The 24,452-nt window shown below is 41.6% G+C and overlaps 1 protein-coding gene across 4 annotated transcripts; it reads right to left on the bottom strand.

The window, feature by feature from the left end:
• Positions 1-553: 553 nt before the first annotated feature.
• On the bottom strand, positions 554-23,803 carry PANX2 (pannexin 2). Of its 4 annotated transcripts, XM_068189802.1 has the most exons (5): positions 23,282-23,803; positions 22,600-22,890; positions 4,240-5,691; positions 3,202-3,275; positions 2,229-2,366 (listed from the first exon to the last, which is right to left on the bottom strand). In XM_068189802.1, the coding sequence occupies exons 2-4, from the start codon at positions 22,823-22,825 to the stop codon at positions 3,244-3,246; spliced, it is 1,710 nt and encodes a 569-aa protein (XP_068045903.1). In that variant the 5' UTR covers positions 22,826-22,890; positions 23,282-23,803; the 3' UTR covers positions 2,229-2,366; positions 3,202-3,243. The 4 variants fall into 4 exon arrangements, with proteins under 4 accessions (XP_068045899.1, XP_068045900.1, XP_068045903.1 ...); XM_068189798.1 differs by lacking the exon at positions 3,202-3,275 and having other exon boundaries at positions 554-2,366; positions 23,282-23,802; XM_068189801.1 differs by lacking the exon at positions 2,229-2,366 and having other exon boundaries at positions 3,228-3,363.
• Positions 23,804-24,452: the final 649 nt, after the last annotated feature.

Below are 24,452 nucleotides of genomic sequence, written 5' to 3'. Positions count from 1 at the left end.
AGGCACAACCTGCGCAGTCAGAAACAGGACCAAAGAAGAAATCATGTCACTGGAAGGGGCCACAAACCATCAAAAGACCCCCAAAGAAAACCCCTCCCTGGGGGAAGTACTGGGTCATTCCCACATAAGCCTGAATGTATATAAGCTGTTAAACTCTTTGTTGTGTGGATGCTGGCCCCAAGAGATCAAGACTGCCATGATGACTCCAACCATGGACATCAAAATTGCAACAATCAAGCCTTTTTGCTGAATCCACAGGCGGTGACATCTTTCCTCCCCACTATCTATGCTTGTCCTTTCCTTCTCTTTCTTTCTTCTTATATATTTTCTTTGTCCTATGTTTATAACTGTATAGAGAAGAACCAAAAGGGCTACATACCTCCCTTCCAGTGCAACCGAATTGTTTTGAAATAAACTTGCCTCAAAAATGTACACTGGTCATTCAGTGTCATTTCACTCTAATCCACCCCAAGGGATCTATTGACAAGAACTTCAGTTGCCCTTTATCAGAGGTGGGTTGTAACACTAATCTAGGAAGTAGTACACATTAAAATATTCAGAATAATAAGTATTTATTTTCAGTACTATTTTCATTAAATATTGGTATAATATATCCATGTCTGAGGTAATAAATTAAAAATAAACTCAAGATTTCAGTCCCATATTTGTGCTGCATATTTTTTTCTACCATTATACATAATTTTGAAGCAAACACACACAGTCTGTAATTCTGAATGCAGCTAGGAATATTGTTTTACACAGTCACTTTTTGTTTCACTATAATTTTGCTGAGAATGGTTATTGCATGATACACTTTTAATAGACTTTTAGTTATACTAGAGTTTTCTATTAGATCACACATATTGTAATTATAGGAAGATGGGCATGAAGATGTGCTTTGAGCCAAGGATGGCAAATACTGAATCAGTGATAGCACATACTGCAGCATTATTGTCTGCCTTCACTAGAGCCCAGATCCAGCAAAGCCATTTCAGTGTGTGCTTAGTTTTAGACATGAGTCATTTCAGTGTCATCCATGGCCTTAATTTTTGCTGAATCAAGGACTAGCCAAATCTGTAGAACTGAATTAATAGACTTGAACTGTGTGTTATTTGAAAACAAGTTTGCTGGTTTCATATTTTGTAAGATATTTAGTAATGACCTCTGTAAGATTGTTCGTATCAGTGAAGCACCCATGAAAGTTTCTAACCTGGTTCATAAATACACTATGAAAAAATAAGCAGCTACAATGACTCTCTTCTACACATTTTGTTAAAAGTAACACCTGGTTTGAAAAGTTATTAAAGTAATTTTTTGCATGGTAAAATATATTTAAAAAAATAAACTCTTAATTTAATCATCTTCCATCAAACATATAAGCATGTTAAAGGGCGGGGCATAATTCAGGTATTTTCATTTATAAATGCAAGAGATTGAGTGTATCAATCTTTTGCACTTAAATGCTGGTGGTAGTAAGGCCCTTTCAGCTAAGTTTTCATCAAGCCCAACATCAGTGAGCTAAATAAACAAACAAACACAAATTTTGCTTGCATATAACTTTTTCATAATCCTGAATTAAAAAAAAAAATCCTCCCTGCTTAGAAAAGAACTCTTATTTAACTGCTGCCATTAAAAAGTATACCTCACTTCCATGTTAAGTTTAATCAGTGATTCTGAATGCAAAGGATTTAAATACTCACTAAAATTGCTGTGGCATGCCATTAGACTCTTAATGTTCATAAATTGTGCTAATTCCCATTTTAATCAGGAAGCTATTGTTTAGAGTTAGAGCTAATGGTTGTCTTATTGTTAAAGGTCTATTTCCACCAGATTTTCTTTATTCTATTTTTCAAATGACTGACAGTGCTTATGATGTGATCCTGAAAAACCGCTTGGTGTTATTACCAGAAGCTATAGTCTGTGAGAAGACTCTCCATGCTCATGCAGTGAGTTGCATTGCTGGGGGACCATGGCCAGCGCTGCTCCTGGGCCTGGCCGGGGCCCTCAGTACTCCACCGAGCTCACCATCGCCATCGGCTCGTCAAACGTCGCCAGCCTGATCTGCTTCGGGGTGGGGATGGAGAGCATCTCCCCGGGGTCAGTCGGAGAGTGAATCCCATTGTCCATCATGTTGGACACCTCCTCCTCATGGTCCTCGTACAGCGTGTTGATGTGCAGCAAAGGGTGGGCTGGGTTGCAGCTCAGTGCAGGGGTCGGCTCTGGCTTGACCTGGTTCAAAGCCATACTGGTGGCAGCAGCAGTGGTGGCTATATGGTTGTGGTTACACGTGACAAAAGCCGCAGCAGCAGGCACAGTTCTGCATGTCTCAGATGAGTATAGGATCTCTTTTGCAGGATGAGGGGTGTCTACAAGAGAACAAAACAGATAGATAAAGGACAGGTAGTCTTTCACCATCCCAGTCCATCAGTGAGGAGTGTCCTGAACCAATAAAAGTCATTGGCAGTCTTGCCACTGATTTCAGTGGGATCAGAAGAGGATCCCAAACTGAATTTTCTTGGGCCCCTTTGAGAAATTCAAACAGGACTGTTTCAAAACAACAGGGTTGTAAGCTCAGGGAAACAGGACAAACAAGAAGTGGGGTTTGTAAATCTCACTCTTTTTTATGCATGCTCATGCTTCCTTATGTGAATGGTATTTTTGTAAAATGAAGAAAAGAAACAACTGAAAAGTATATTTATTCCCCTCTACAGTCTGGCCAGTTTTTTTTAAACAGTATGATTTAATGTTTTGACAAATGCAATGACTGTTGAAATCCAAAGGATAGAATACAAACGGCATTAACATTTTCAATGGGAAAAACTAGTGGTTACACATTGTAACCCACTTGTCTTTAGAAAGAACTTAGCAATTTGTCATAAACTGAAGTCTCTTTCCAGAATTTGTAAGTCTGCCTTACCTGATGGACTGCAATGTAGGTCTAATTCAAAAACAAAGTTGAAAATTTTAAATGTGAATGGGGAGTCGCAGAGCCCCAAAACTCCAGTAATTTTTTTGTCCTTAAATTATTCAAGCACTAATTTAGATTAAGGTAATTGAACCAGAAAACCCCAGCAGTTTTGAGGAGTTGAAATCAGAGCAGGTGACTGGATAAAGAATGCTGTAGAATAGCTCACATGCACATTGGGGAGTTGGAGGACTCTAAGGAGCATAGGGATTTGGAAGTGACAGAAACTTTTATACCTCAAATCACTTCTTTGCTGGGCAGTGGGGTGACGGTAGAGGTCAGTCTGTCGAAGCCCAGAGGGAGGTCTTAGCTTGTAATGAGATGAGAGCCATTGCTTTAAGTACATACAGATTTTTCTGTAACTTCAACTGCATAGTGCTTCTTTCTTATGTCAGTAGCTTACAAAAATAAACAAGAAGATATCTGTCTATCAGTTTACTTACTGATCTATCACTTTTCTTAATGTTCAAATGGCTTTCCTCATCATCCTAGTTCCTAGCAATTATTGATATATTTGCAACACTCCCCTGAGTTAAGAAAGAGACGCTTTACAAGACACACAGGGAACCAAGGCAGAGAAAGAGCGTCTCCTGTGAGGCCATATGGGAAGGGAATGGCAGAAATCCTGAATCCCTGACCAGCACCCATACTTCAGAGCATCCATCCTCTGGTCCACATAAGACACAGGGCAATTTAAAGTGTGTGTGAAAAACAATGTCAACAAGCTGAGTTTTGATTTTCTAGGTGACAAACATATGACAACCCCTGAGAGATGGTAGTCTAAGAGGTCTTTTTTCCACAGGCAGCTTTAACTGCCATTAGTAGTCTCCCACACACCCCTAAGGGGCTATTACTGCTCAGGGTACTGGTCATCTACCACGGCAGTTTCCATTTGACTTCAAAATAAGGCAGGTTTGAAACGTGCCAGGTGCTGGTGGAGCAGGAAGGGTATAATGGAAACCAAACACTCCTCATTTCCTTGGCAAGGCATGACCACATTTGTAGTCGTGAAAACCTGCTTACATTTGAAACATTGCCCACACCAACAGCCTGCAGCCTGTTTTGTACAGCTCTATGCGTAATAACCCTTACCCTCCATATAGTTGTTAAAGAGAGAGAACCTCTGTTTCTGAGACCTGCAAACCTTGAGATTACTAGCTGTTCCCACATCTAGCAAGGTAGGTCAAACAGTTTCAATAAACTCATGAGTTTCTTAAGATTGCTATGTAAATTATGACCTGTGGAGGTGGCATGGGCATTATGGCATACTGTACCTTTGAGAGAGGAGGTAACATGCACTACAACATTCTCTTCCTGGTTTAAAAATCCACCCTCTTGGCTTTTTGATGTAGGCATCGAGGGGATGGCTTGAACCTCTGGTTTGGGTTTTTTGCTACTAAGTATATATGGATGAACATCCAAGGAAAAGTGCCGTGTGTGCTTTTTTTCACTGCTTGTGCTTGGGATGGCGTTTGGCTCGCTCTTATGAGTGGACGATTGCTGAGAGGTTTTTGCAGCAGACTCCAACAAAGGAGCTATAAGGCTGTCTGTCGCTGTTTTTCTCCGCACAGGCTTCGGTTTATCAGGCTTATGGTTCTCAACCTTCATAATGGCTAACTGCTCCTTGAATGGCTGGGGAAGGGGATTGGTAGTCGGGATCCATTTCATCTTCTTCCTTGGCCTCTTAATGATGAGCTGTTCATTAGCATCAATGTCTGCTGGATCAACGCTTGGGTCTATGGTCTGAATCCCTGAATCACGCATGGTTGGAGTGGCATCGTGGTTGGACTGGGCCAATGCCGCGAGCAGCTGGCGTACCACATTGTCGTACATCAGATCGCTTTCATTTGTAATAAAATCCAGACGGTTCAATGATTTTATGTGGTCCCTATTTTCATTACAAAACATGGCCAAAATATTAATATCACAAAACTGGGACTTCTGCCACTGTTTCTTAGTCTTTATTCCAACTTTGTTCAGTTTATCAAATATGAAGTTAGACTTGCGAAATATGAAGAGGTGAATCAAGTTGATGAGGATTATCAAGTTCATGAAGCAGAGGAGAACGATATCTACACCAGCAATAATCCGCTGGAGCTGGACAGATGGCAGTTTACAGTTCACTCTGATGTGCAATTTGGAGCTGCTCGTTTTGTCTGGAGGCTCACCTAGTGCACATGTAAATTCATTTTGCTTCTGTGTAGCATAGTAGGTGGATAAGTATGTTATTGGTATGATGCTTAAAAAGATGATGAACAGATGTCTTGCAAGATAAAGCTTAGCTAAAAAGTTACTTCGTCCTCTTCTTTCCAGGTATTTCTCAAACAAGTTCTGCTCAGGGCTTTTTTCCTTCTCTGCATTCTCAATGATTTCTCTTTTCTCTCTCTCGGTTATCCCTGGGCCTTTGGACTGAATCTGTTTCTCTATTTTTGGTGCCCGCCCTTCAGCTGCACGGTGGTAGCAGTTATCAATCTCCTGAAGCAAAAAATTAAGCTCTGAAGTCAGTCGAGTGGAGGCCAGAAATTCCCAGCCCAGAGCTGGAATGTACATTATCCCAGCAAAAGCCAGCAGTGCATAAGGTAGGAACTTATGCTCAAACAAGGAGGGCCAGTGGCTGGCATCAACTCCTGGCAAGGCATCTTTTAATTCTGTCCAACAATATCCTCTGGCATACAGGGCTTGATCGCGGGTGAAGTTGTGTGGTGTGTAACAGTATATTGGCTCCTCTGTATAACAGAGAGAAAAGTCACTGCTGTGCATTTAACCTACAAAAGGAGCTCTGGAAAATAAACATTTCAAATTATATAAATTTTATTTTACTCTATTTTTACATGACCATTAAGCCCTCCACAAATATTAGCCAGCTCAGGCTGCACACATCCTCACAAACCCTATGGCAAAACTATTTACCTGAAAGTTTTAGAATGAGCCTGGTTAGAATTATCAGCAAGAAATACATATTTTGGTTTAAAGGCCTCTCTAAAAACAATATCCTAAGCAACTGTGACATGAACTCTGTGAAGCTAAAGGACCTGATATTCACTACAAAGCCAGTAGCTGAGAATGTTCCATGCAAATGCTGAAAATTAGATGAAATTTAAGGTTCATCCCAGCTAAGCATTCTTCTAGATAGAAAAAAGTTAGGCATAGCTTAAGGCAATGTTTTTAATAATTATTAACAAAGTCAACTCATTTGATATGGTAGGAAAAAATGAAACTTGAGACATACAAGGATTTAGTCAACTGTATCCCTCTCAGCTGATATTCTTGAATAAAAGTGTGACTGACCAGCACAGAATCTGGTGTGTTAACTATTTATCAGTATGAAAATTAAATTCTACATTTGAAACTGTAACTTTGGGTTTTTTACACAATGTGTAATTAAATGCAACTTGCCCTCAGACAGTATTACAGAAGAAAAAAATACTGGGGATCAAGAAGGAAATCAGAAAAAGTAACAGGAGACAAAGTATAGCAAGGATTTTTAAATTCACAGTGATGCAATTTTTCTCTCAGGAAATGTTTCAGTCATATTCTGCTGGAGGATGGAAGGGTTGGTCAAAGGAAATTACAACACATACTTGTCTATTTTAACACTCCTTCTAAACATTTGTATTTTACCATCATGATCAGAATGTTGAGATAAAGGTCCTGACCCAGTAGATAAATTACATGATAATTTTTTTTCTAGCAGTACATGAAAGAAAGAGAGAAAAACTTGTAAAAGCTAAAGCAGCATTAACTTCCCAAAAAACAATGACCATTATGAAGACATCCTATTCAGAAAGGAAGACCATGTTTTCATGTTTTGACAGGTAGAACAAAGAGAATATATTTTACAGTATTCTGGTACACCTTTAGAAAACTTCCCAGAATAAGACCCATAGGAGGAAGCATGCTTTCTTGACTTGAGAATTGCTCAAGAGCACAAGCCTGCTCTGGCTTCAGATCAAGAACAGCTCTCTGGAAGAACATGGTAGCACTGTACTCTTCATAATAAAAATGAAAACAAAAAATATAATATTGATAACAATAAATAGAATATTAAAAATTAATAGACAGGCAACTCCCCCTAATCTTTCTGGCTTAAAAAATGACTCCTTACTTGATCAGTTACTTTTCACATGTGAGCAAAGCAGAAGTTAGTTCTTTGGTGTGGAGGTATAAACCTCTTCTGTGACCAAGAGAGAATTAATGCTACCAACTTAAAGAGAGTTGACAGAATAAATGCTGCTACTCAAGATAACATGTAAAGTGAGTATGCCCTGCAAATACTTTAATATCATTTTTGAAGACTATTTTAAAATTATCTAACTTCAGTCTTGGAGGATAGCTTAAAGCACTTCCATTTAGACTATTTTTGTGTACTTACAGACATATGTAATGAGAACAATGCTCATTGACTCCCTTGGTTTTCTAATTACATGGTCTCCTAACCCTACCCATGAAGGTATGCATACCAAAAATTTAATCTCCTACTATCAAAGACTTATTGTAGAATACCCCAGGAGACCAAACAGATTCCTGTGTAAAAATGTTCCCATGGGGTAAAAAAAGTCAAAGCAGAATGCTATGTTTCTCATAAGCAGAATTTTTTTAAAATTGGGTATCCCTAAGCCCAGTAGAACTTTCCAATATGAAACCAAGTTTTCTGTGGCATACATGAGTTCATTTGTCCTAGGTCTCAACATCACAAATATTTGGGAAAACAGCAGCAAGTATTCCTACAAATCAGCCATAAGGATTATTTTTTGATTCCTGCATCTGTTACTACTATCAAACAAACTGATTAGTTCTTTCAGGTCTCTTTACTGAGACCCAAAAGCTAGGGTGACTTTTGCCAAAATCGCATATATATACAACAACAATCCAATATCTTTTTCCTTTATAAATTAAAAAAAAAGAAACAAATGAAAAAGTCTCAACATTTTACATTTACATTGGACAGATCACTGAGAGACTAACTGCACTCCATCCATTGCCACTGCTTTGGTGAAAAAAGTCTAAAGAGCTTCAGAACTCCAGTTTGGACTGACCAGCTGCATTACAGGCTACAAAATGAGGCTGTCCCAAACAGTAGGAAAAGCAAACGTCACTTGAGAGGAATTTGTTCTCTTTTCCTCTGTTAAACTTGTTTTTATCTGGCCCAATTTTCTGTGAGGTTGTAAAAGATCTCTAATTTATTTGGCCATCTGAGCATGGTGTCCCACTCTTACTCAATGTTTTGTACTTGTTGCTACTACTCTAGTATTTTCTTTGCGTATTTGCAAAATTGGCATGATTTTCATAGTATGACATGTAAATCCCAAGACCCTTCAGATGAAAACGAATCCTCTGTGGAGCCAGTGGGACTTCTGATAACTGACTGAAGTGAGAGCACTGGGGTTCTAACACTATTTTATTCAAAGAATATTTTCTAATATAGAATGATAGGATTGCAGATTGGTTTGGGCCGGAAGGGATCTTAAAGATCATCTAGTCCCAGCTCCCCTGCCATGGGCAAAGACACCTTCCACTAGACCAGGCTACTCAAAATCCCAGCCAGCCTTGCCTTGAACACTTCCAGGGATGGGGCTGCTACATCCTCTCTTAGCATTATCTTTGAGCTATATTTACTGTTAGAGAATACCATACATTTTGGTAAAGTTATTCCACAGGGATATTTAGCTTAACCCTCTCCTCACAGGACTTGACTCACAAAGCATTGCATCAAACTTGAAAGCTCATTCCCCCAGAAAATGGTCCAGAAAACTGAGAAGAGAGCAATTCCCTTCTGAAGTGATTCAAAGCAAAAGACTCATTTAGCTGTTGCTTGGACAAAGAACCTGTCTCTTTTCATTGACAAGAGGCTGCCAAGCAGGATCCACACCAGGTTTTGAGTTGGCTTTTGTGAATGTTACTTCTTAGACAGTGGCAGCATTTAACCTGGCATTTAACAAACACCCTGAAGGTGTTTGATCCAGGTATAGTAGGGTATGGGACTGTTTCTTCTCTACTGCAGCCTGTGTCCATCATTAATTAATGAAAAAGAAAAGTACCATGTCAATAACTAATCCTGTTATGAAAGTTGGCAGTGAAGTATAGCTGGATCTTAACTGCAGATCTGATGAGGACAGCAGCGGAACAAGTTGTTCTCACACATATAACTCACTTAGCTGTGAGACCTCTGATTAATGCAGTTTCAAGAAGACAGAGCAGATTTGTTTTTTTTTTTTTTTTTTTTTTTTTTTTGTTTTACAATGTCCTCCTGATAGGTAAGTAGCATTAAAAAAGGTTGCAGTGATGTTAAAATCACAGCTCTGATGTTGGATTATGCAATATACAAAATGCATTTTCTTTTAACTTTAGATTCATAAATACAGAAAGTTTCTACTGATACTCTTCTTTCATCCTGAAAATTCTTATGCAGTTTGTGAAGGTCCTTTTTCATACAGCCATTCCAGCCACCATGAAACACAAGTTTTTTCCTGAGACACCACAGTTTAATTGTGTATGGCAATGAAGTAAAGTGTTGTAAAGAAAAAATTTTAAAAGCTTAGGGAGCATTATTATGGCTGAGTGGATTGGTCATCCTCTCAATGTTACCTAGTCTAAAGCCCATAAAAATAATCTGTCTCTCTGCTCCTTAAAAGAATATTCCTAATAATTAGGATATTAAAAAAAAAAAAGGCTTTGATGGTAATATGCAATGGTTTTTCATAATAACTTAAGCCTAAACATGCATGCTAAGAAGCTTCATTTCCCTTTTTTCAACATGTCAGATGTTTTCAACAATTGTACATAAATACATTATATCCTGCTCATTATGCACCTAAGTAGCTTCTAGAAATCTGCAGAACTGTCCTCTGGGATAAGGTATGAGAGAGATCTGACTGCATTTTTCAGACATGCAATCAAGATGAAATAAACAACACAGAATTACTTAGTTGTGGAATATGCCGATTGTGTTATGCCACTAGAGCAATGAAAGTCCCTTGGCAGCTAAGTTTTTTTCACATGTTCCATTCTGCAACATCTCACCCCATCCCATCATTTGAAGCATTTCTGAAATGGAGAGAAGTGACTTGAGGGAGGTGCTGTGGTACAGAAGTTGTACCTCAGGGGAATGAAAGTGCATGGCTGCAGAAGACACTCAAGGTAGGGGGAGGGATAAAGGAAGGGGTTGTGCTCAAAAAAACTCCTTAGAAAGAATCCAGACAGTATGGAAAGGAGTGAAGTCAAAGTACTGGAGCTAGGAGCTGTCAAGTCTGCTGCTTTTAGAAAAGGCTTGGAGAAATGCTTGTGGGCTTCCTGCAGGCACACGCTCCCACTCCTACTGTTCCCAATCCAAGGTCAGCCACCTCCTTTCAGTGGCTCCCCAACCTCCATATACATTTAATATACATTCAACTGTCCTCTTTGAGAAGCCCTGAATTAAACACCATTTTTTCAGGCTGCAAGTGCTAGGCATGAAAATATGTTAGAAAAATAAATCTCCTGCTAAATTTCAAACTGGAGTTATAGTACTCCAGGTTCTGGATTCCTCAGGAAAGGGGCCAGAATGCTGAGGTTTGGGATTGGAGCCCTTGCAAAACTTCCCACTACAGAAATGAATCTCAGATGTGGAAATGGAGTTACCAGAGGAAAAATGTGATGACTGCAGTTCCTAGACCATTTCCTGAAATTATACCCCAATGCAAAATCATAGAAATGCTGAGTCCCACATCCCAGTCAATGCAGAGTCAGGACTGATTTCAGACCACCTTGAATAGGGCTTTGTCAGTCTGAAAACCTCCAAAGACAGAGGCTACTCAACCTGCCTCTGCATCCTGCTCACACAGGGACAATGCTTCATTGTCCTCAAAGCGAATTTTCATCTTCCTTAGGCCATGTCCAGCAAGAATGGCTGATCCATGCAGCAGTATTTTTCTTCATTTTTGAGAAATGGCCATTTCAAAAAATGAATGTAATGGCCAGTTGCATTAAGAACACATCCAGTAAAATACACCTAGAAGGCTATCACAGACATACATGTGGCTGGAGCTCAGGCCTCAGGATTGCATCTCAACGAAAGGAAGAGATGCCAGAAGCACAGCTCACCAGAGAGGCTGTGGGAGGGCGTGTGTGCATGTGCATACACGTGTGCATTTATTTGCCCATCTAGAACAAGAAACACTTTGCAAGAAAGGTGGCCTGAAATAACACTGTCAAGAAGATACAGTGAAACTGTAGATATGCATCATCCTCCATTGTCTATTCAAAGTTAAGATTTTACAAGTCTTCCTGGGAAAGTGAGTGAATTGCATCTAACACACTCAGCACTTACAAATAAAGGTGACAGTGGCAATCTCTTAGCATTCAATGCTGTAAAAAGTCAGCCCTGCTTCTGAAAAGACTTAAGCAACTGCATGCATTGGGCATTTCCCTTAAGTTGATGTGATTACTCACAGTGCATAAAATCTGGCATATGCATCTCTCTTTGAAGAGCTGATGCTGTCGTTTTAAAGCTTCTAAAATACTATTACGAGCAAAAGTTATTTAAGTAAATGTGGACAATACATTTATAGTGCTTTGGTAGGCATTACAAAAAAATGAAAATATTAATAATAAACATTATATGCTCCTACATAACAGGGCAAATGATTTTTCATACCTGCTGCATTCCCAGTAAAATAAAGTATATTTGTCAAAATATAAACCATGTAACAAATTGTAAATGCTTCCTGTGACCTCCAGCTTTTAGAATTTACTCCAGAAAAAGAAACCAGACTTCATTAATCTTCCCACTGAAATGCATTATTTAGCATTCCAGTGCAATAATTGAGTAAAAGCAAAAGAAACAGTAAAATTTTCCAACAGCAGACAGAAAAAAAATGAAACAGTTTTGAGAAAATATAATACAAAAATGTATAAAAAAAAGAAAATTCTTGCAAGTAAGAATTTAATTCAAGGCAAAGCTAAGTATGCCTCTTGTGTGAAGATTTCTTCAAGGATCTAGTTAACATTCAGCCTGACTGCCACTACCCCACACGGGGTTCAGGCAGCAGAACTGGTGATTAGGTGCTGCTGAACAGCCTGGATCTCCCAGCCTCTGGACAAGTGCCTAAACACTCTTGCCAGAGACCCAAGCTAAGTGTCAGGTAAGTAAGTATACTGAAAACTATACTTACTGAGTTAAATATACTGCAGACTCACACTAGCCTAGTGCCTTCTAGCAACTGGTATTCTGCCCTCTTGAAGAGAGCTCTAAATCATCCCCATTCCTGTGCCCAACCTGCCTCTGAAGATAAGCTGGCAATCCAGTCAAGATCTCTGAAGGACTCCTGGTGCAGTCCACTCCACTTGTCTCCAAGGAGAAATTCAACATTTAGGTAGAATCTCTGAATCTCCCTGCCCATCATTTCCCAGTACACACATTTCTAATAGACAAAATAAATTAGAAACTCCCTGAATTCAGCAACAAATGCCAGTATTTAACAAGGGTATTCCTTATCATACTGCTTTGTGGCACATACATGTAAGCAATCTGACATACATGCCTCATTCATCTTGGGTACTAAAAGGATTGCACAAGAAAGAAGGTAGCAAACTTTATTTTTAGAAACAGAAATAATTTATTTAGTACTTTTCCAGCAATGTTTAAATGGAAAAGAAGAAATGTCCTGGATCCTCTTCTCTCTGGAAAAAATGAATAAAGAACATTTAGGTTACTGAGGTTGAAAATGTAGTCTAAGAAAGTAAAATATTATCTAAACAGTATACATGTCTTCCATCCCAGTCACACAGTCCACAAGGAATATGTAATTCTGCTTTGAATTATTTTAACAAATGCTAGCTAATACCCAAATTAACTGTCAGCAAAAGAAAAAACTCAATTTAACTAGTTTATTTCAAATACTTTATTTAAAGGATATTTAAAGGTTAAAAATCAGTACAGTGTAAGGATGGATCCCTGAAATTAATTTTGTGTCATACAGTCCTATTTAACTCACTGAGTTTACTCATATAAATGAGAAAAGAAAACATCCATCAAACTAAGCCTTAAGAATTATTAAGAATTACTAGTTTTACTGATATAAAAAGACAATACCTTTACCTTTCTTAGGGAATATCCTTTCCAGTCTGAATACAGGTTCCATGCCCATGAAGTCCTCCTAAGGTACAAATTTCTCCATGATCAGCAAGGCAAGGTAAGCCTTTTTTGCCCAATCTCTGAAACCACTTGTCCTGTTTAAGAAAAAAATCTTGAAAAGAAAGTCCCTAAAAAAATGAGAAAGGAAACCACTGCTGCTATTAAGTTTTATTGGCCTATACTCTGTAAGGATTACTCATAATGAGTGAGATGTAGATAAGCAATTTCAGAGATTGATTGGCAATGGATCACCCACAAGGGTAACTGAAGTGCAAGGGTAGCAGCAGGTCTCCCTGTATTTCCAATTTGGGTCTTTTTTGCCTTGCAGGACTGCTGCTTGAACTGCATATATTTTGGATCTGTAGAATCAATGAATTAACAATGCACTTTCACTTTCCTAGTGTATATATGAATTTACAGAACCATATTCCCTGTATATAATTTAAAAGTAGCTGGTATGCTCACCCTTACTGACCATCTGAGGCTTAAGGCTTTGTACACCTGCCCAGGTTAGTCAGGAAAAACAGTCACCTACTCCTACTTGTCTGGTGTGTTGGAAATAGCAACTGTTACGAGGAAGGTGCAGAAACACTTCGGTGAAATCCCTTAGGCTGCTCCTATAGAGGAATGCGTCCTCAATAACGAGCTGCCCTCTACCATGTGGTGGCCATGCAGCACGGTGCTAAAGTCACTGAAAAGAGAGCTTATTTATAGTGACTGGACTATTGATGCCAAGATTTGAGAGAAGGTTAGATCTGAATTTAAAGGAATGTCTTAATCTAAAAATAATTAACGAAATTCAGCCATGCAGTCAGTCCTACAAAAGAGATCTGAATAACGTTTACTTCTAAATTTAGTGCTTATGTGAGGAGGTGAGTGGAATTTCAGTGATGTGGAATTTCAGATCTTCTGCACAGGAGAAGTAATAAGGTGTGAAAATAATATTTTAATGTTTTGCAAAGGTCAAAAATTGCCCGCTAGAGATGGAATCCCAAAGCAGCTACAGGCACTCAGACAGTATGATAACGTGGACTGCAGTAACACCTGAAGTACACTGCAAGAATAAATGCAGAAATGAAATGAAATGAATAATGAAAATCCAATGAAACTGATGATACATGAACCATGGTGGCTTCTTAAAGCAAGGATCAAGTACAAAATACAAAAGAGGAAGAAACAGGAAATAGCACATTTATTCTATTGCATTATTATTATTTAATGACTAGAAATTAAAAAGATGGCTTGTATTAAGTACCTCTTGGCATAAACACAGCACCCAGAAAAGTTGATATTGAAAAGGAAGAAAAGGGCCAACAGTTAGCTCATTAGGTAATAACATTATTTTAATAACATAGTATTTAGAGGGCAGAGATGGCTGGTCTAATGCTTTTGGAAAACTGGTTTCTCCATGTGTAGAGAATTGGGTTTTGTGAAGTATCAGAACTGTTTTGATTCATCACAGAAGAGGCAGAACAATCTGCCACCCAAGGCTCCCAAGGGCTCTGCCACTTCCAGTGTGGAACGTCTCCTGAGCTCCTGAAGAAAACATGGATCTCACACAATCTCACAGAAGATAAGGTACCTCAACCTCAAAATGTGAAATAATTACTTCATCATAAAACTAAAATACTCCAGAAATGGACACTGAGCTCTGAGCTGCAAAAACCACACCACACATCTCAGCACCTGGCTGCAGAACTACTCCATGAACTTTGAGTCTGCATGATAGGCTTGTTGCCACTAAAGAAAAGCAAACAAATCCCCAAAGCTTGCTATCACAGCGAGCAGCTGCACTTCCCCATTCAAAGGCAAGAGTATAATACACGACTGGGACAAAATCCCCAATGATGCAAATTTGCATCCTGATTTCAGTGTTTTTCTTAGAATAAATCCTGTATCATGTGAAAAAGAAGAAATCTACAAGAGTTATGCCAGTCTACTCTGAAATTATTCACCTTTTGTAATTAAACATATACACGTGCTGAGGGTGTCCACTGCAGCTATTTTTAATACTGAGAGGTCCCAAGGAACTCAATGATGATGCAGATTCTTCGTGAAGACTTTTAAAGATGTAAGAAACCACACAAGCTGAAGTTTCCTCTACATCATGGATGCATGATTTCTATCTAGTTTAGAGACAACAAAGAGCCTCAAATACTTCAGGGCAGCTTTGAAAAACAGTCTTGACCTTACTCTTTATTTATTCACAAGGCTTCCTTTTGACAAAGATTAATAAATTAAGTAGCTCTTAAACAAAAATATTTTTGACCATCTGTTCAAATCTGTGGGTTATCTAAATGCATGTAGTAAGCTGAAATTCATCCGTATTTTGGACCTCTTCCCACATATGACACTTGAAAAAAATGAAGGGGTTAATAATGTAAACGGGTCATTAAAGACATTATTAAAAATGATGATGTATGTGCATTGATGAAGTCTGAGAAATGGAATTTATGACAGAAAAAATATCTGCAGTCCCTAGGAACTGCAGTGGAATGATGTATGGCTCATGCATTTCCTCAAGAATACAGTTCTATTCACCTTTCACCTGTGTAACTGCAAATCCTTAAATGATCAGAACTCACAGAGTCCCAGCTAGTGTATCTTGTGCACATCTCAAGTTTGTGTGTGTGTAAAGGGCCCTTAAATTCTCTTTTCTCTGCTAATATCACCTCAGACACAATTTCTGCATGGGTGTCATCAGTTTGTCATACACTAAACAATCTGGCTCTGTACTAACAAAGTCACTTGGGAAAATGTCATCTTCACTTTCTTTAAGTGCAGTTGGAGAGAAAAAATTGAAAGTAAGATCAAAAGCCATCTATTAGGTAAGTCACCTAAATAAGCATAGATAATTATCCTGACACAATTCAAAAAAGAAATACAAATTAGAAAAGTGACCAGAAATACAAAATAAAACTCCATTTCATAATATAAAAATCTACATATATACTATTTCAAACATACTGTAGAGTGAAAAGTGAAAAAGACATTGAACTCATGCGTATGCTGTATTACACAGTCATGTAAGCATTGCTTATGCAAATGATTACAAATCAGAAAATAAAACACAAAACCTTGAACTGACACTTCAGTCATTAACCACTGTTTCCTTCCATTGCTTTCTTATGAAAATTTTCTAGCAGAAGGATGGTAGAGGGCTGAACTATACAACTGCTAAGAGACACAGAAATACAGTATTTTTGAGCAACCTCTTTGTATTTTGCAAGCACTGTTTTAAGAACCTAGCATGAAAACCAATGCCAAAGCTTGGCTTTGACTAAAGTATAAAAATCAACTGGAAGAATGCTTTGCTTTATTTTAATAAAGTACCAGCACTTAACAGCTTGGGTGGGAAAAGCAAACATGACTGCAATATGGAAAGAATAATGCACTGTGAATAGAAAGTATGAGGCCCTGTACAAGACTTAGCAATACCATTACAACATCAGTTTGGAAGCCAAAATACTTCAATATTGTGAAGACAACAAAACCAGCAAAGTAATCTCCTTTGGAACCCACCACTCTCTGGTCCCTTACGGAGAGATCTTCCCACAAACATTACTGATGGGGTTGCTTCTCAAACCAGCACAACACTGGAATATTTAAACCACTCACTACAAACATTAAGTGATACAAAAGAACTAAGCAGCACATCATGAAAGCCAAGTGTCTCTGAATCTACTGGATTATAGAACAGGATCCTGGAAGTTCAGCAAATGTCATGAGACACTCAATACCAAAGGCTGCCACCTGCTGCTGTAGCACCACTGCCAGTCATGGAGAAGAGGATACAGCATGTGTCCTACAGACACAGCAGCATCCTACTTGTGGCTGCAGCTTGTGTGTACTGATACCATGGCAAAACCAGGGAGAGTGAAGGATAAAAAACATATGGAACATCAAACAGACTCACCTCAAACCGGCAGTCTAATACTCCACATTCTGTGCATTTTGGAAAGGAAGTGAAAATGGAAAGGCTGATGGACTAATCTTGTTCATCTATATCTATACCATTCCAGACTGACCATGCCTTGACAAGAGATACTGAAACTTTATAACTAAAACCCATTTCTGAAAACCACCACAGACTACAGCTGGACTAAGACTATGTACCTTAAATCCTTACCTTCTAAAATTTAGTTAAGTTTGGTGTATTGCCATTTCTTTCACTAAATATTAACCTAAGGCTGACTTAGGTTAACAAAGAAACACTTCCAATAAAAAGAATCCCAAAACTTTTATCATAGGAAAGGGAACAATCCAGCAGGCTTCAATGCAGCTAAAATGGAAACACAAAAGTGACAACCTATACTAACAGACATAAAATTTGCTTTACCACCCGGCAGTACCTGGTATAGCCACCTATTCATACACTGGGACAGCATAGTGCTATCAAATCTGAGCTGGTTGTGTTAAGCTTCAATCTGGTTGTATTTTACTTCTAGTTTGCATAAGAATAACTAACTGCTAGGAAATAAAAAGCTCAGTATGAGAAATCAGACTTTCAGAGAGTCAAATACAAGCATGGATCTCTGCAAAGCACTGCATACACATCTGCATGAGTGCTCCAGAAGATGCCTAAGACTATACAGCGTGTGATGGGGGTTATGTCACTGTTCTGACAGAATTTCAAACACATTTGCTCTCATATTTAAATAAAAAATGTAGTCGTTATCTTTAAAGCAATTTTCAAACAAAACCAGAGCAAACCAAAGTTCCCTTGGGACCACTCACTGCACGCATTGTTACCTCAACAAAGACACTGCTATTGGAGAGGTTTCCTTTAGCCTATGCTACCTTCTGAGAGCCCTCTGACTCCAGGAAACCAGAAAACTCATAGTTAAATACAGATACTATCCATTAGGTGAGAGAAAAATGCCTCAAAAACTTTCTTTATTATCCTCAAGGTCATAATACATTGGTCTCTAAATAGAAAATATGCCAGTTTTATATGAAGTCCATTCATGGTTGACTTTTAGAAAGAGAAATAATATTCTTTCTTCTTTTGTAGTGCTCATGTGGGCTTTCTTTGTGTTGGGTAGCTGAATATCACTCTTAGATGACTTTATGATGATCTTACCCTCAGTAAAAATATGGCTCATGGATTTATTTTAATTAACTTTCTAGGGGTGTCCTTTCTGGAATCACACTGGTTTGCTTGAAAAACAAAGGAGAATTAGGAGACTCAGAAATGACACCGTAGGAGGTTACTACATGACTTTCTTTCCTCCTGTGAAAAACCTTTAGGAAGTGGGGCCCAGTGCAAGAATCATATATTCAGCCATTTGAGTGAACTCTTGTCCCCATTGAAATCAATGGTCAAGCTCTTACTGCCTCCTTTGCAGCCTAATTTAACTTTCAGGAGCACATCCTAGTAGTGTGTCTGCCCTTTGCCTTCCTCCTGCAGAGAGCTCAATTTCACCCCAAATGCACTGCCATCTAGTAATGAAGTATGGAAACAAAACCTTGTCTCCCAATACATTTTAGCTATGCTACAGATTGATTTATAGAGCAAAAGCACACCAAGGATGACGACCCCTCTTTCCACCTTGAGCCAGACTGTAAGGACACCAAGCATCCAGGGCTGCACAACATGGGGCGTGACCAGCAGGTTGAGAGCCCTCTACTCTGTTCTCATGGGACTCCACATGCAGTACTGCACCCAGCTCAGGAACCTTCTGCACAGGAAACATCTGCCCGAGTAAGACCAGAGGGACCATGAAGATGATCAGAGGGATGGAGAACTTCTGTGGCTGGCTGAGAGAATTGGGGTTGTCCAGCTTGGAAAAGAGAAGATTCCAGGGAGACCTTACTGAGGCCTTTCAGTACTTAAAGGAGGCTTTTGAGAATGATGGGGGCAGATTTTAGCAGGGCCTGTATCTCAGGACAATGGTTTCAAACTGGAAAACAGCTTTAGATTGAACACAAGGAAGAAATTATTTGCTGTGAGGGTGGTGAGGCACTGGAACAGATTGTCCAGTGAAGTTGTGGATGTCCTATCTCTTCAAGGAACTGTTCAAGGCCAGGCTGGACAGGGCTTTGAGTAGCCTGGTCTAATGGAAGGCATCCATGTCTGTGGCAGGGAGTTGGACTATATGATCTTTAAAGCACCTTCCAACCCAAACCTTTCTATGACCATTCTATGATACATGTAATAGAAGAAAAGCACAATATCTAATTTAAAGTCTTTTGTAACACATTAGGTTCAGATGAATTGTGATTTTTTCACAATATTGGCATAGTATCTCCTAAACCATTAGGTCTTGCCTCATGCTACTAAAACAGTAACTTGTCATTTAATTACTTAAAATAAATGTAAAGATCAGAACACTCCAATTCAAGGGCAAACAAATCAATTACATGAAAAGCACATGCATTTACCTAAACAATGACTTTGCCCATGGCACTAAAACAACATAATTAACTAAGTAGCTTTATCGGCAGCAACAGGCAAAATAGAGTATACAATACATTATACTACAGACATAATGATTTTTAAGGTTGTCAATTACAATCTTTTATATAAACACCAGGCTCTTTCTTTGTCTTCTATTGTAGGGCTGAACTTTCCTTTCATACGTGCTTCCTTGCAGCCTCTGGCCCCAGAAGACTTATTGCTGCTTGGGGACTCCCAGGCTTCCCATGATGATGGGGTGCCTTCTGCACACCCCCAGGGCAGGACACCCACCCTGCCTGACCAATTCTCACTAGACTTGTTGGACAGGCTGTACAGTTGGTCTTGACTTTCAGCTACACTTTCAACACACAAACTAGACAAGAAGCACTTTAAGCTACACTTTGCACAGACATAAACTAGATAAGAGGCTCTGATCTCCTCTACCCACTGATCATGAGGGTTCTTTCAATCCTCAGCAAAAAAGTTGTGTGAGAAACCACTGCTTTTAGACAACTACATTTTCATGTCTCGAGTGCACACACCATTGTTCCAAAAACTTTACCAATACTGATTAAATAAGATGGAATAGACCCCAGAAAAGGGGGTTGTTTTCTGTTTAGTGGCATGAGGGTATCTTCACATAGCTTGCACTGGATATCATTAATGGAATAATGGCATGTATCAGATAAGCCCACAAGGGCCCAAAGCAAAGTTTGGGAAGATATTATGATATTCACAACCAAAGGGCAATAGGTACCTTACTCAATTTCATCAGCAAAGTTTGTACTTGCATAGCTACTATTTAAATTGCACAGAAGAAGCAGTATCCAAAGCAAACAAAGATATTTTTCAAGATCGGTGACAGTGTATGGGTGAAACAACACAAACTGTAGAATCAGTAGTAAGCATGAATCCAGCTGAACTACTGTTATTACCAGGGTCAATATCTCTGGACATGCATGACTTAGTAAAGAAGTCTGAGTAAATACTGTTTCATTAAAAGAAGAACATCTGATTAAGATAATATTAAAATTAATCTAAGTTTTGTTCTTGAACTCTGTGGAAGGAGAACTGAATTCACTAACCTGGAACTCTTCAACTCAAGCTTAAAAAAGTATCTATTTAGTTTTATGGGCTACTTAGACTTTTTCTGTTACATTCTCTTGCATGATTTTTTCCTATTCCCATATTATTTTTCTAACTGCAGACCATCTGAACAAACATGACAACATATGAGAGAACATTATCCCACTTTTTCCCAGAGATGTAAGGGTGTTTTCTGTGTTACTTTATAAGTTTTGTCCTGGCAGGGCACAATAGGCTACTGCTCTCTATCTTACTGGGTCAAATCAGCATACACAGCCCATAAGTAGACATAAGCGACATTGCTTTTAGTCCTTCTGAAAAACAAATCTGGAACACAACTGTGAGCCTAGATAATAGTCTTCCACAGCACAAAATAAACTTAACAGCAGAAATATAGGCAGATGCAAGCAAATTCAATTGGCCCTCTTTCTTCTGTATGTGTTGGACTACAGTTTAGCCCTGCAGAGGGACATCCACTGCAGACATCTGAGTCTCAGACTTGTTACTTCTGTATGATCTGCAGCCTCAGATGACTTCTTCATATGGAGCAAGCTACTGCTGTCTGACCAAGCAGTGAGGCATCAAGGGGCTTCTGCTAGCAATCTTGCACTATGCCAAGGAACACATATGAAGGGGGCATGACCCTGTCTGCATCCAAGGCTGTCTTCAGGCCTACTGAGGTTCAAATCTGTACATCTCAAACAGTATGAAAGCATATATGTAAGCATGCACTCTCGTGAGCTGCTGTAGGATTGCCTTTTTATTAGCTTAGTTCTCTGCAGAGGAAGTGATCACAAAACTTTTGCATCCCACAGAGGATCCTTAAAGGTGACCTTGAAACCTGTCTTTCAGTTGCTATGAAGAGCCAGTTTTCATGTACCCTGTAAACATGGTTTCTCCAAGATACCTCCAGAAGAGCATCCAAAAGATGAGGTTCTTATTAACTGTGGCTGAAGATCTTGAGCTATATAACTATTTTTTTAAAAAACTGAGGTAGATTGAAAAAGTTTTAAATATAATTAAGAAAAATCTTTAGACTCCATTTGCAAGCAGTTATACTTCTAGGTGATTTAACTTTACCTCACAATGAAAACAAGTATTAAGGTCTGGAAGTCAATCCCAAAGCAGCATGCAAAGCAAGAGCCTGATTCTGGTATGTTTAAACTGGTTAAATACAGTCAATTCACACCAGCCTCACAAGCTACAGACTGCCAGGTCAGTCCTGCATATTAAAGCACTAAAGCACTAATAATTTCCCATGGATTTTCAGTATGGAGCTTCATGCACTGGCAGCTACACTCATCAAGCCTACAATCCAATCTCGTTCACAGCAAAACAATGTCTACACATGTGTTAGTAGCCCAAAAGGTGTCATAACAGTTTACTGGATCAGTAATTTTCAAGGCTCACCAAAACTTGACCTTCTGAGACTAGTGGTGACGGGCACTCAAACTAGCTTTTTAAACTGTTACCAGTTTATGCCAGATGACGCTCAGCAACCAGTGATTTCCACTGTCACAATCTGGCAAAGCACACTGCATGGGGCTCCATATATAGTATCAGTCTCCACGAAAGCATCAGCCCCTCCTTGGTAGGCCAGTTAACATTCACGCTGTTGACGCCTGAAGTAACATCAGGACAATGCTTGACATCAGCCAGGGTCCAGCTCAGGACCTGTCCAGGATCTGCCTCGAGCATTAACCTGCTCTGTCACGCACCCAGCTCTCACCTGCTGCTGGGCAATGGACGCCTCCCCACCCCTCGCCTGGAGCCAAGGCGAGAGGCAGCAGCTGTGCCCGTCAGGGACCGGCCCGGACGGAGACACCACTACCCTGCCCACCAAGGCAACACCACGGTCCTGCCCGCCACGACGAGGGGCGGCGGCCGCCCCCTGAGCACAAGCGGCTCTCAGGCAGTGCTCGCAGCCGCCCTGCCGCTGTCCCCACCCGCCAAGGCGAGGGCTGGCTGACATCTCAGCACCAGTGGTCTCGTTCAGCATGCACCGGGACACGACCCTGCCCGTCCTGCCGCCCTTACCGGCAAAGTTCTTGGTGAAGACGAGGGTGACGAGGAGGATGGGGATGAGGACGGTCCCGATGGTGACCACGCGGTCGAAGGGCAGCTCCAGCTTCAGCTGGAGCAGCAGAGCCGCCAGCGCGCCCGCCTTGTCATCCTGCTGCCCCGGCAGGATGAGCTCCTTCAGCTTCTCGCCCGCCAGCAGCGCCGTGGCCATGTCGGGGTGGTTATCGATGATGTGTTGCATAAGCAGCGGCGGCGGGCGGCCTCACGCCGCCGGGCTTCCCCGGGGACGGGCGGCGCCCGCCCGGCCTGCGGGGACAACACCGACAGCGGTGACGGCGGGGCCGCGGCCGGGCCGCGCTGCCGCAGCGGCACCGTGCGCTCCCCCGGCCCCGCCGGCCCGGCGCGCAGCCCCCGCCGGCCTGGGCAGCGCGCTGCGGGCGGGGCGGGCGGCCGCGACCCCGGCGGCAGCGGCAGCAGCGGCGGCTCTGCGGCGCACGGCAGCCTCCCGCTGCCCGCAGCCGTGCGGAGCCATATCACGAGAGGCGGGCGGCGACACGAGATGCCCGCTGACAGCTGTGCCATTAAGCGCTGCCTCTGCTTCGCAACCCGTGCTGTACAACAGCGGCGCAGCAGCCATGCAACCAGGCAGACCGGAGCCGCCTCCCGAAGTGCTGCAGACAAGGAAGGGGGCATTTACCTGGCAACTTCGGTTCCCTCGGCTCCCGGGGGACGGTGAAGAAAACCGATGGCCGGTACAGAAGAGCAGAAGCCGAAAATAAACTTACACTGGACCTTCCTGCCGAAAAATGGTCCCTGCACCACCACAAGTAATGAAATCGCTCCGGTTTCGGAGCGGGAGGTGGATGATGTGCTGATGCTCGTTACAGCAGCGGGCGGCTGGCGCTCGCATGGAAATGCCCGCCTGCACCGAGCAGCGATAGCGTGCAGAGCAGTTCAAGAAGGGGCTCGCAGCCGTGGGGAGGAGGAGGAGGAGGAGGAGGAGGGAAGAGCAGCCCGGAATGAACTGCGGGAACGCAGAGGTCCTTTACGACATGCCAGCGAACAGCTGGAGCCTGCGGAGCCGGGCGCGGCCGCAGCAGGGCGGCCGGGAGCGGCGCGGCCGCAGCAGCCGGTGCGGCACAGCCCATGCGGGGCTCCGAGCGCAACACGTCGCGGCGGCGGCCCCGGCGCCCGCGTCCCCGCAGGAGCCACCGCGCGGCGGCGGCACCGCGCATGCGCCCGGCGGCCCGGGAGCACGGCGGGCACTGGCGGCCCCGGGAAGGTGGCGGGGAGCGCCCGCAGGGACACTGGCGGCACCGGCACGGGTGGTCCCGGCAGGACGGGGCGCGGGCTCCCTCCCTTGTCCTTCCCGGAGCCCGCACAGGGCAGCTCAGGCCGGGGTACGCTTAGGGATAGAGAGGGTAGTGATGAGGGAAAGGGAAACCCTCACCCAAGCGGGCCCAGAAGGTCTTGGATCTGCGGGTACATGAGGATTAAAAGCTGCCGATAGAAAGCCCTTCCAGATGGTGTCTTTTTAAAGCACATGTGGGGTCGGCCACACCTGGTAAAACAGCCTCAGAGCAGAGGACTTGCCGGACATGCAGAGGGCAGCTTTCACCCACAGCCTCTGATGTTGTCCAGTCCTGTGTCTTCGCAGAGATGGGCAGACCTTGCTGTCCTTCTCTGGAACAGGCTGGGAACGAGCACGCTTTAACACTCTGGGAGAAAGCTGGACCACACAGCATCAAAGGAGGCCGTATGTGCTGCATCATAGCCTGCAGCAATGGTGTTCACACTAAAGCTCCGGGTCACAGATCCTGCTTCTTGTTTATGGATTTTGTATTTGGCAGTACTTAGATAAAAAACAG

Source organism: Anomalospiza imberbis, chromosome 5 (genome assembly GCF_031753505.1).
Source record: "Anomalospiza imberbis isolate Cuckoo-Finch-1a 21T00152 chromosome 5, ASM3175350v1, whole genome shotgun sequence".
NCBI lineage: Eukaryota > Metazoa > Chordata > Aves > Passeriformes > Viduidae > Anomalospiza > Anomalospiza imberbis.
The sequence above is the reverse complement of the archived record's forward strand: the minus strand, read 5'-3'. Positions and strand labels throughout refer to the sequence as shown.

Coding starts and splice junctions, on each gene's coding strand:
- PANX2 (XM_068189798.1), bottom strand. CDS start 22,825: ATGCAACACATCATCGATAACCACCCCGACATGGCCACGGCGCTGCTG. Junction 5,692..22,599: donor CTTCACCAAGAACTTTGCCG/GTAAGGGCGGCA, acceptor TCTGTTATACAG/AGGAGCCAATATACTGTTAC. Junction 2,367..4,239: donor TGTTACCTCCTCTCTCAAAG/GTACAGTATGCC, acceptor GTTCTCTTGTAG/ACACCCCTCATCCTGCAAAA.